At 41.2% G+C, this 13,009-nt stretch overlaps 2 protein-coding genes across 2 annotated transcripts in view; both read right to left on the bottom strand.

The window, feature by feature from the left end:
- The window catches only part of Hormad1 (HORMA domain containing 1), a 29,057-nt gene extending 23,249 nt beyond the window's left edge, over window positions 1-5,808 (bottom strand). The window contains exons 1-3 of the mRNA XM_034500878.2: window positions 5,659-5,808; window positions 4,116-4,168; window positions 2,799-2,943 (exon numbers count right to left, since the gene is read on the bottom strand). Of these exons, the coding sequence (XP_034356769.2) occupies window positions 2,799-2,943; window positions 4,116-4,168; window positions 5,659-5,734 (274 nt within the window). The 5' untranslated portion in view covers window positions 5,735-5,808. The remainder of the gene's footprint in view (window positions 1-2,798; window positions 2,944-4,115; window positions 4,169-5,658) is intronic.
- A 1,968-nt stretch (window positions 5,809-7,776) lies between these two features.
- Window positions 7,777-13,009, bottom strand: part of Ctss (cathepsin S) — a 29,306-nt gene continuing 24,073 nt past the window's right edge. The window contains exon 8 of the mRNA XM_034500881.2: window positions 7,777-8,213. Coding sequence (XP_034356772.1) covers window positions 8,114-8,213 — 100 coding nt within the window. The 3' untranslated portion in view covers window positions 7,777-8,113. The remainder of the gene's footprint in view (window positions 8,214-13,009) is intronic.

Here is a 13,009-nt window from a genome sequence, read left to right as displayed (position 1 = left end):
TTTACAAATGTCATCATAATGAGTAAGAATTTAAGTTGATGAGTAGGAATTTTCCTATTTCTGTGGCTTAGTTGGTAAGTGCTTGCCTAACATTCACAAAGTCCTAGGCTGAATCCTGAGCATCAAGTAAACTGGGTGTAGTGGTACATGCCTATAATCTCAGCCCTCAGAAGAGAGGCAATGTGAACCCAGAGTTCGAGACCAGCCTCAGCTATATAACCAGTGCAAGGTCAGACTGGACTACTTAATACTTTGTCTGAAAAAAGGGGGTGGGGCAGAATAGTTCACAGCATTAAAAGTACTGTCTAATCTCCCAGAGGACCTAAGTGAGATTCCTAGCACTCAGGTGGCAGTTCACAGTAACTCTGGTTCCAGGGGATTTGATGCCCTTTCTGGTCTTCAAGAGCACCAGGCACACACAAGGTATACATACATATATGGAGGTAAAACAACCAAATAAAATAAATAAAATAAAATTTAAGAAAATTTGGATATATTTTTTTCAATTCAATAATTTTCTGACAGTCTTAGAATCTTTGCTATGAACTCTTTTTTTGTTGTTTTTGTTTTTTTTGTTTTGTTTTGTTTTTCGAGACAGGGTTTTACTGTGTAGCCCTGGCTGTCCTGGAACTCACTCTGTAGACCAGGCTGGCCTTGAACTCAGAAATCCGCCTGCCTCTGCCTCCCAAGTGCTGGGATTAAAAGTGGGCGCCACCACTGCCCGGCCATAAACTTATTCTACTGAAATATTTTGTAACTCGACCAAAAGTTGACTTTCAGATAAGGACTCTGCAGAGGCATAACATGTAACACATTGAAAAGGACTGAGAGCATCACTGTGTCTCAGATTCTTTAGTTCATAAAGAGGTAATAGCTATTTCAAAATGTTTGCTAGTTTGACACAAGTTAGAGTTATCCAAAAGAAGGGAACCTTGATTGAGAAAATGACTCCGTAAGATCCCTCTGTAAGACATTTTCTTAGTGATTGTGGGTGGGGCCATCCTTGGGCTAGTGGTCCTGGGTACTATAGGAAAACAGACTAAACAAGCCATGAGGAACAGGCCAGCAAGCCGTACTTGTCCATGGCCTCTGCACCAGCTCCTGCCTTCAGGTTTTGGCCCTGCTTGAGTTCTTGACCTGCCTTCCTTCAGTGATGGACTATGATGTGGATGTAACTCAAATAACCTCTTTCCTCCCCAACTTGCTTGTGGTCATGGTGTTTCATCACAGTACTAGTAACCCTAACTAGGAAATTTAGTATATGAATTGATAAGATAGTAATCGTAACATAGTGGTTGGCATATTGTCCAGCATATAGTTGGAGTGCAGTTTTATGCACGTACCATTTATATGCAAAGAAAGGAATTACTGTAGTATACATTGGATGTGTTTTACTTCTTTTTGGGAAGTTTTTGTTGTTTTATTTTGTAGCCCTGGCTACCCTAGAACTCCATATGTAGAACAAGTTCACTTCAAACTTAAGACATTCGCCTGCCTCTGCCTCCCAAGTACTGAGATTAAAGACATGGACCAACACACCCAGCTTAGGACTTTAATTTTTGACATAGGATTTAAGTATCTCAGGGCAGGCCTCCAACTTGCTTTGAAGCTGAGGATGATCTTGAACTCTTTAATCCTTCTAACTTTACCTCTCAAACACTGTGGCATCACATGTAGTGGTTTGAATAGGTATGGCTCCCATAGACTCATTCATGAGTTTGAATGCTTGGCCATAGGGAGTGGTACTATTATAAAGTGTGGCCTTGTTGGAGGAAGTGTGTCACTGTGGGAGTGGATTTTGTGGTCTCCTTTGCTTAAGCTATGCCCAGTGTGGCATATGGTCTCCTGCTTCTGTCAAATCAAATGTAGAACTCTCAGCTACCTCTCCAGCACCATGTCTGCCTGCATGCTGCCATGTTTCCTGCCATGATGATAATGTACTAAACCTCTGAACTATAAGCCAGATCCATATAAATGTTTTCCTTTACAAGAGTTGCCATGGTCATGATGTCTCATCACAGTAATGAAACACAAACTAAGACACCATTCCTGACTATATTTTGCTTCTTTAAAATTGCATGAACACATAAGGTGGCAGAATAAAAGTTTTAAGCAACACTTAAAATCTGTTTACTTCATTGTTAGAGGTCTAATGGTAAAGTTATGTTACACTTGCAAAATTGAGGGAAAAATTACAACTAAGTGGTTTTGAAAATATTTTTTATATCTATGAAAAAATGTTGAAGTGCAAAAGATGTAGCTCAGCAAAGAGCATGTTTCTAGTGTGTATGAATCCCTGAGCCTGACCCCTGGGAAAATCAAACAAACAACCCCAACTGCATATGAATATGCCTTTATACATTAAGAACATAAAAACGGAAACAACCTAAGTTGATTTGTATGGCTATACAATGGAATATTATTCACAGTGAAAAGGAATCAATTATTAATTCATGCTACAGCATTATGGTAAATGAAAGAAGTCAGTTAGAAAGAACATATTGCATGATTCCTTTTATGAAAAATATCCAGAATAGTTATATTCCCGGAAACAGAAAGCAGTTCCTAACCTAGGAAGATTGGAGAGGAGAATGATTTATTGTGGATGTGTTTTGGGGAGGGCAGTGATGAAAGATTAAGATTATGGCAGTAATTGCATAATGCTGTGAGCACTGAATCATTGAACTATATATACTTTGGTTACTTATCAGGTTATGTGAATTACATCAATAAAACTACTATCAAAAATCACATTCTCTAAGTAAAAACCAAAGAAGGTCCTAAATATTGTAAATTACCATCCAGATATCTTGTCCCATAAGCACGTTCTGGAAATATCCCTCTCAAATAGGTGATGCAGGATACTGAAACAGCTAGAAGTCTCTTCACAAACATTAAAGACTGATGTTCAGTTGATATCTTATTGGGAAATACCAATGCACTCTAAAATTCAAGGGAAATTAAAACATTTTATTGACATTTATTGAAAACAAAGCTTCCATAAGCTTAAAAGCAGAGTCTAGTTTTGCATAAGCACAGTACTTTCCTAAATGATTCTCCAAAATTCCCATCCCCAGAAAGTCACTGCAAATTATAAGGTGCGGGGTGTGTTCAGGGCTAACAGCCCAGGAGTAAAGCAAAAAGTGTTTGATAGTCTTACGAGTCCTTGGGATTTCAGGGCATGGAGGTGCAGGCCTTTATTCCCAGCACTTAGGAGACAGAGACAGTTGGATCTCTGTGAGTTTGAGGCTAGCCTGGTCTACAGAGCAAGTACCAGGACAGCCAGAGCTACTTGGAGAAAGCCTGTCTTGAAAAACAAACATACAGAAAACCAAGAGAGAAATGCACTTGGGGGGCTAGTATTCAAGAGCACTGCCTGCTCTTGAGTTTTCAGGTTTCATCCCTGGCACCCATACAGTGGCTAACACAATTTTACTTTAGTTCCAGGGGATCTGACATCACTGTTCCCACATAGTACACAGACATACATGCGAGCAAACCACCAGTACAAAATAAGTAGAAAAAAACAGCACTTTGAGCCATGGGTGGCAGCAAATGCCTGAAATCCCCATGCTCAGACGGCAGAGGCAGGTGGATCTCTGTGAGCTAGGCTAGAGTTGCAGGCCAGCCAGGGCTTCAGAGTGAGATGATATCTAAAAGAACAATAATAAATAATAATAACAATAATAATAAAGAGGAAAAACACAGTCTCTTAGATAGAATTTCCTCTCCTTAGTGGCACATTTCTAAGTATTCACTCTCTTCATGAACAGCAGCTAAACACCATTATTAGGAAAAGAACCCCCTAGAACAAAACACAAGCATTGGGCATATACACGGATGGCTGAGTGAAAGCAAGCAGGACTCAACCTTATTTGCACATTACAACTATCACATTTGGCTGGTGAGAGCTCCAATGAAGGAGATGCCACTGAATGAACAACTTATGGTAATATACTAAATGTCCAAAAGAATTCTATGTTACTTCTTTCCTTAAATAATGTCCTAATTAAAGCATCAAAATACTTTACTCTTTTAAATGATAAAATATTTACAACTTTAAGAAACAAGAAACTCAGCTAAATTAATACATATTAAATCATAAGAAATCATACCATGGAATCTGTCCTCCGCAACTGCATAGTGGCCATCTTCCAAGAAATATTTCCTTCAAACATGTAACACAAATATAAATTTTGATTTCAGATTTAATTTTTATCTCTAAAATTCTACCTTATTATATATGGGACTCTTATCTTAATAAATTTCAGAATTTTACTTAATATGCAATCTTTAAAAAGTCAATGTAGCTGGGCAGTGGTGGCACATGCCTTTAATCCCGGCACCTGGGAGGCAGAGGCAGGTGGATCTCTATGAGTTCGAAGACAGCCTGGTCTACAGAGGGAGTTCTAGGACAGCAAGAGCTACACAGAGAAAGCCTGTCTCAAAAAATAAAAACAAACAAAAAAAGTGTCAATGTATTGCTCCAGGATGTAGTACATACCTGTAATCCTAACATTTGGGAGGCTGAGGCAGGAGGATCAGTATCTCAAGTTTATCCTTGGCTGCTTAGCAAGCTGTAGTCCAGGCAAAACTGCCTGCGTCCTTGGTAGTTTTTTTGTATTTATTGTTTTTTATTTTCTGGGGGGGGGGATGCCTGATAATTAAAAAAAATTATAATAAAAATAGTCAACTCAGATGACTCCATCAGGCTCAGTATGCATTGCTGCTCTGAAACTATAAAATGGCAAAGCCAGGAGGGCACAAACGGTTGAGTTGGTAAAGGAGCATGCCTCTAGGCAGATGATCTTAGTTGGTAGGACCAACATTGTAGAAGGAGAAAACAGATTCCTACAAGTTGTCCTCTGACTTCTACACATGCCATGGCATGTTCATATACACCCCCCCTTCCTGATATGTAACGAAAACATTTTTGAGGTCAGCAGAAAATAATATTTAAAAAAAATTTTTTTTCTCTCATGTAGTCAAGAATGAACTTCAACCGATTTTCTTCCTTTCCAGGCAGACTCTATGTAGCTCTGGCTTTCCTGGAACTCTCTCTATAGATCAGGCTGGTCTTAAACTCAGAGAAAAACCTGCCTCTGTCCCTGCCTGCTTGTAATGCCACCACACTGGGCTTGACCTCGAACTTCTGATCCCCCTGCCTCTACCTCCCAGTGTCACCACGCACCATTTATTCTCAAATTTTACTTTTATTTATATTTTGAGAGAAGGTCCTCACTATGTAGCTCTGGCTAGCCTGTGACTTATGCTGTGTAGAGCACAGTGGCCTAAAATCCGCCCACCTCTTAATTCTTTTAATGACTGAGTCTGAATTTCCAACTATCTCGGTAAACCGATTTAGATTCCCTTGCACCCTGGTCCCCATATTTCCTCTGTTAACACGAGAATTTAAGTAAAAGTCCGCACAAAATAAGAGAACAAACACGGCTGGAAACCGTCAGCCCCATGGCGTCGGCCGCCCGCTGCCCGCGTCGCCCCCTCAGGGCCCGCTGGCACACAAGCACACAAAATCTCTCAAATGTCAGCCGTTCAGACCGTAAGGAACCTGAGAGGGCGAAGGGCCACAGAAAAGAGACTAAGGAGTGAAAAAAACTAAGAGAACCAAGCCGAAAATAAACATACTTTACGTATTACCTGAGAGAAGCGTCCGGCAGCAACAGGGAAGAGTCTCGAAGTGCGGCTCTCCTGTCAGCGTGTGCGCAGTGCGCATGCGCCTTAACTGTCAATGGCACGTGGCAACCCTTTGACCTCAGGCGAGACGGATATTCCCGCCAAAAGCTGCGCAAGGCCTGCTGGGAGCTAGGCTGGCAGCAAGTCTTCAGCGTTGTTCCCAGCAGGTCTGCGGTTAGGTCACTGAATGGACAAAGCCTGCCTGACACAGTTGGCTCTCCAGAAACCCGCGGTGTCCCCACACACCGTTTTAGCTGTTTTCTGCCTTTAGGTTTTGTTACTTTTGGATTATTGTTAGATTTTTCTGTACAGTCTCCCCATCCAGTTAACGATGCCTTTGCGGAAATCAGTTGCTCTACCAGTCGGCTTATTTAGATTTTTATTTCTGTTTAATTGTTTTTAAAGCTGAACCGTGGCGGCACACGCCTTTAGTCCCAGCACTTGGGAAGCAGAGGCAGGCAGATCTCTGTGGTCAAGGCCAGCCTGGTCTGCAAAGTGACTTCCAGTACAGCCAGTGCCACACAGAGAAACTCTGTCTCGAAAAAGCAAAAAACAAAAACAAAAAAACAACAAAAAAATAGTTTTTGATTTTTAGTGTGTGTGCCTGTGTGTGTGCGTGTGTGCGTGTGTGCGTGTGTGTGTGTGCGTGTGTGCGTGTGTGTGTGTGTGTGCGTGTGTGCGTGTGCGTGTGCGTGTGCGTGTGTGTGTGTGTGTGTGTGTGTCTTATGACATTCATTGGGAGCTCAGAGGACAATACTAGGGCATGCTCTTACCACAGCACAAATGGTGGTCAAAGGGTAACTTGAAGTCGGTTCTCTCCTTCTACCATGTGGAGGTCTCAGAAATCTAACGGAGCTGTCAGGTTTGGTAGCAGTTACTTTTACCTGCTGAGTCTTCTCACCGGTCCCATATTTTATTTTTGAGACTTATTCTATATAGCCAAGGTTGGTTTTGAATAGCCATCCTCCCAACTTCCTGCTCCCCTCCTCCAGACTACACTTATATATATATGTAGATATAGATAGATAAATAGATATTGATATAGATTTCTACTAATCTAACTGGGAACAGTGGCTAGTTTTGAGAACAATTTGTCTCATTTATAAACAAAATTAAGTTTTATTTTTGAAGTGGTGATTTTCAGTACTGGCTTTCAAGTTTGTGGGCGGCAGCTAAGCCAAGACATTACCAAACTACTGCTCCTTCATCAGGCCTTCCAAAGGACCACCAGCCCTGCTTCACACGAGTGTTTGGAAAACACAGTTCCTAGGCTGTTGAAGTAGTGCAGTGGGTAAGGCCAGTTAGTTTCCACCAAGCAGGATGGACTGAGTTCTATTCCTGGAACCCTCAAGGTGACAGAAGAGAACCAATTCCACAAACTGTTCCCTGCCCCGGACATGTGCACCCTAGCACATGTGCCCACCCAGGCAAATGGATAAATAAATGTTAGGAAAGACAACGAAGTTCCAGAAGGGAAAGTGCTGTCTGAGAAGGCTAATGTAACCTGGTGCTGGCGTTGTTGGTTTCAGAGACCCCCGAAATTTAGTAAGAAGAACAATGAAGTCTAGAAGACTAGAATCTTGTTTTCAGGGTCAAAAATGGCAGCAATCTTGCTCTAGCATTTTCTCACGTTTATACATTTTCAAGAATTTTCAGAGTTAATGTTTAGCATTGCATTGCTTTTATAAGAACCTTGTGAGAGATAGATATTACCCCTCCTGTCTTCTATCTCTTCCTCCACTCCCTATGTTCTCCCCTCCCCAATTTCAGCTCTTAAGCATTAATTTTTGTTTGTTTGCTTTGCTTTGCTTCTGGTTTTTCAGAACAGGGTTTCTCAGTTTCCTGTCCTGGAACTAACTTTGTCATCCAGGCTGGCTTTGAACTCAGATCCACTTGCCTCTGCCTCCAGAGTTCTGGGATTAAAAGCATGTCTCACTCTGCCTGTCATTTTTCCTAACAACTTTATAACAATGTCTTCTTCATCACAGTAGCTACTGCTCATCACTAACATAGCCTGGTTCATGATTGGGTATATAAATGTTATCTAAGAACGACTTGAAAAAATCATATGTGACAATAATAGAGACTTGAAATGACAGATTTTATTAAGCACTTTGGGACTATCATGTTACAAATAGTTATCTGAAAACATTAGACAGTGGGGTGTAAGTATAGAAAGAATATCCTGGGGACAGATGCAGACAGAGCTGCATCTACAATACATTCTTGTTTATAGACTTTTCGGAGAGAGGTAAAGTTATAAAGCAAACAAGCTATAACCTAGTTAGTATAACTATAACCTAGTTAGTACAGTAACTACGCATTGATCATTGCACACTTGTTTCCTCTGGATAGAGCAGGTGAAATTAAGTTAGAGAATATTCCATCTTTGTGACTTGTTAGAAAAAGAAGAAATAGTTTAGATTTCTGGGTAAGAGCAATAGCTAGCAATCCCACAATGATTTTTATTATTTCTTGCCATCCGAATATATCCTTGATCTCCAAAGTAAAGGCCCCAACTATAAAAAGAGAAAAAACACAAAATTATAAAATAATATAATAAAATTATATTTTATTTCTTTGCTTCTCCCGAAACATATATATATATATATATATATATATATATATATATATATGTGTGTGTGTATGTGTGTGTGTGTGTGTGTGTGTGTGTATGTGTGTGTGTGTGTTGAATAAATAAGTAAAATAAATTTAATTTCATCTGCATTGGTGATTTGCCTGTATGTATATCTGCCTCTGATCCCCTAAAACTGGAGTTACAGACAGTTGTAAGTTGCCATGTGGGTGCTGGGAATTGAGCCTAGGCCCTCTGGAAGGACAGCCAGTGCTCTCCAGATATATTATACATTTATATGTACTATATTTATTTATTTATATTTATATATAGTACATTTATATGTATATATGTATTTATACATATAGTACATATAAATATTACATATATATGTATGGTAATATATATGTAATATTTATATGTACTATATATAAGTATATATTACAGGGTCTGGCTATATAGCCCTGACTGCCCTGGAACCTGTTATGTGGACCAGGCTAGGTCACAGAGATCCAACTGCCTCTGTCTTCTGAGAGATGGAATTAAAATGTGAAATGTGTGTTACCATTCCAGTCTTCTTTTTAGTTTTTTATTTTATTTTTTGTTTTTTGTTTTGTTTAGACAAGATCTCTCTATGCCACCCAGTCTGGCTGCAAGCTCAGTGATTTTCCAGCCTTGACTTTCCAGGCCTGGGATTACAGGGGTGGTCCAACACACACACTAGTTCCATATTGTTGAACATATTTATATTTAAGGTCAATAATATAAGATCCATCTGTGCTTTCTAGGCATGCCTTCTTCAAGGAATGAGTATATTATTTATAATGCTCCATCTCTAAATGTTTTTGCACAATAGGGTCATAGGTAAAAAAAATTTTTTTGTTAGACAAGAGTTGCATGAAGCCCAGGCTAGCCGTAAACTTATCATATAGCTGAGACTGACCTTAAACTCTTAATCCTTCTGATTCCACTGCCTACAGGTATTTTATGCCACAAAGTGACTTTCCAGCATACACATTTCTTGAGAAACACCTTTTTTCTTTTGTTTTTTTGAGATGGTTTCAGGGCTTCTCTGTGTAGCCCTGGCTGTCGTGGTACTTGTTCTGTAGACCAGGCTGGCTTCAAACTCAGAGACCTGTCTACCTCTGCCTCCTCGGTATTAAAGGCATACGTTACTACCATCTGACTTCTAGAAATGTTTGTCAAGAAGTGCTTTTGAGTAACTACTATGAAAGTGTTACACAGCAATTAGTTCTGAAGCAAATGATAAATAATACAGTTGTAAATTATCCAGATGAGACTTTCGCCTGTTTAAAGCTATTGAAAAGTAGAATATTCTACTTAGTGTGGAAGTGAGCGGCCTGGGACTAAACATTCTCCAGCTTGTCATGTTAGCTGGGGTCTGTGTACTCAGGAAGCCATAGAACTGGGCACACAGCATCACAGGCTTAAAATCCTAATGCCATGGAGACAGAAGCAGGAGGGCTGGGAGCGTCTGCTTCTCTGTGGCCACATAATAAACCTGAGGCCAGCCTGGGCTACATGAAAGCCTATTTCAAAAAAAAAAAAAAAGAAAGAAAGAAAGAAAGAAAAGAAAAGAAAGAAAGAAAAAAAACAAGAACAAGAAAAAGAAAGAAGCAAAAAATGGGCGCATGAGGAAAAAAAAACCTAAACAAAATGAAAAAGAAACCCAATGAAAAATGACAAAAGGCTAACACATGTCACACATGTCCACACCAAGGAGATCGCTGCTGTAATGGTTTAAGAGTAAATCAATGTTTGAAGTGTCCTCAGCTGCTTTCCCAACAGACCAAACATCACTGCCATCTGTCCGCTCCTCACAGGGAATCTGGAGGCATCCATCTGCCTTGACTTACAGAGCATGCATTCCCAGGAAGCCCTGAGAATTCAGGGCTGGACTATGGCCTGCCCAAAGTTCACACTGGAATTCTACTCCCAGGACCTCAAAATGTGACTTTATTTGGAAGTAGGGGCACTTTAGATGTCATAATTAGGTTAAGATGAAATAATTATGTCAGCCTTAATCCAGAGGACTGAAGTCAGCACAGTGTCACCCCCCACCACACACACACACACACACACACACACACACACACACACACAGACCATGTGAGAGGGCTGGCTGTTCCTACAAGCCGAAGAGTGAAAACCACATGGCTATAAGCCTCAAACACTGGGGAGGTGCTCAATTCTTTCCCTCTGTCTGTCTGTCTGTCTGTCTGTCTGTCTGTCTGTCTTTTCAGTGTGCGTGTGTGTGTGTGTGTGTGTGTGTGTGTCTGTGTGTGTGTCTGTGTGTGTGTGTGTACCAAAGGCTGGTCTTGAACTCCTGATCCTCCTGCCTCCACTGTCCAATGCCAGGATTACAGCCATGCACCACACTGGTCTCTTTTTATCACCATCAAGTATTATTATTGTTGTTATATTTTTGAGACAGAGTTTCTCTGTATAGCCCTGGCTGTTGTAGGGCTCCCTCTGTAGACCAGGCTAGCTTAGATCTCACAGAGATCCAATTGTCCCCACCTCTATAGTGTTGGAATTAAAGGTGTTCAACACCACCACCTGGCAAAAGCATTTTTTAAAAGATGAGTTTATTTTATATGTATGGGTGTATTGCCTGTCTCTGTGTCTGTGCATCATGTGTGTGCAGTGCCTTTGGCAGCCAGAAGAGGGTGCAAGGTCCCCCTGAAACTGGCTATTAGCCACCAAGTCTTTTTTTTTTTTTTTAAACTTAAATATGTTTAATTAGAAATTGTCATGCTGAGCAATGATGGCACATACATTTAATCCCACTACTGGGAGGCAGAGGCAGGTGGGTTTCTGAGTTGGAAACCAGCCTGGTCTACAGAGTGACTTCCAGGACAGCCAAGACTACACAGAGAAACCCTGTATTGAAACAAAACAACAACAACAAGAAATTATCATATATATCCAAGTGCATACAGTGCATGTGTATGACACAGTCTGAGGCAGAGGAACAGATGTGGCTGTCATGTGACAGAACTCTATAACTCTTAGAGCTGACAGTGGACACTTTGTTCAGCATCTCCTCTGCCCCCATCCTGTCTGCTAGCCACTACCATACCTTTCTACTCCTGTGCATGTGACTTTCTCAGATCCATGTCTATAAGGAGTTGCTTCCTCATAATCCTCAAAAGTAGTTAAGCTCACAGCATGTTCATCTCCATCTTCCAACCTCAAGAACCAGATGATGTAAACTTTTGTCATTTTGACAGCTCAGTCATTAAGATCACATACTGTCCTTCTGAAGGACCCAAGTTTGAGTTCTAGCACCCATGTTAGGAGACTCACAACCACCTGAAATCTAGCTTCAGGCGATCTGACACCTCTGGCCTCCTTGGTCCCTGCATTCTTGTGCACATATCTATATACATACACATAATTTAAAAATAATTTTTTTTTGGTTTTTCAAGACAGGGTTTCTCTGTGTAGCCCTGGCTGTCCTGGAACTCACTCTGTAGACCAGACTGGCCTCAAACTCAGAAATCAGCCTGCCTCTGCCTCCCAAGTGCTGGAATTAAAGGCGTGTGCCACCACTGTCCGGCTTAATAATTAAAAATAAAATATATGTTTAAAAATATTTTTTCATCCAGCTATTGGTACTGCTCATCTTTAAAAAACAAAAAAGGGGGGGAAATTGTGCCTTTCCCAGCCTTGAGCAGGTTTTTTCCAGCCTGCAGGCTGAATAGACCTTGAGCACTTGCCACAATAGACCTTAAGACCAAGGTGGAGTCATCTGCCTTGGCTGCAGGTACAACTTCCTCAGAACTCAGAATAGACTGCCTGCTGACCTTGCTTTGCAACATAATCCAGCTGAAACAAAGAATGGATTCGGTGGGCTTCCCCTATATAAATGCAGTGCTGAATACCGAATATTAAACTTAGAGCCTTGATAAGAAAAAATTTTTTTTCAAAAGATGTGTGTCTAGTTGTGTGCGCCTGTGTAAGTTTATGCACATGAGGATGCTTACAGAGTCTTGAAAGAGCACGAAGGGCTCTTCACTTCACTCTCTGGCCTCTTCCTCACCCTTTCTTTCTAAAACCTGTACTCACTTTGCTTATGAGGTCAGTTTGCTACAGAGGTCAGTTCAGTGGATTATTGAGGGGCCACTGTGTGCTAGAACGGTTACACACCAAGACTTGTTCTACTTAGTCACACCTGTTAGGTAGCAGCACGAAAGATTTAAGAGTAAAAGAGGATGGGGCTGGCAAGATGGGCCAACCAGTGTGGTGGTTTGAAGGAGCCACTCCTCTCCCTCATATTTGCTGGCGTCTGAATAAGCGATCCCTAGTTGATGGCCCTGTTTGGGCAGGCCTGGGAGTCGTGGCCTTGCTGATGGAGGTGTGTCCGTGAGGACTGGTTTTGAGAGCTTAAAGATGTGCTCTATTTTAAGTTTGCTCTCTTTGTTTCTTGCATGCAGTTCCAGATGTGAGCTCTCAGCTGTTCCTGCTGCTGTGCATGCTGCCTGCTGCAGGCTTTGCACAGCTTCCTGCTGTGATGCTGATGGATTCTTATCCCTCAGGAACCATAAGCTCCAAATAAACCCTTTCTTCTACAAGTTGTCTTGGTCATGGTGATTTAGCACAGCAACCAAGAATTAACTAAGTCAGTGGGTGAAAGCACTCTCCGGGAAGCCTGGTGACCTGGGTCCAATCCCCCAAATCCAGATATATACTCATACCCACCCACCCCGTACATAC

The sequence above is a fragment of the Arvicanthis niloticus genome, chromosome 4 (genome assembly GCF_011762505.2).
Source record: "Arvicanthis niloticus isolate mArvNil1 chromosome 4, mArvNil1.pat.X, whole genome shotgun sequence".
Taxonomy (NCBI): domain Eukaryota; kingdom Metazoa; phylum Chordata; class Mammalia; order Rodentia; family Muridae; genus Arvicanthis; species Arvicanthis niloticus.
Note: the sequence above shows the minus strand (reverse complement) of the source record. Positions and strands in the feature narration are given on the sequence as shown.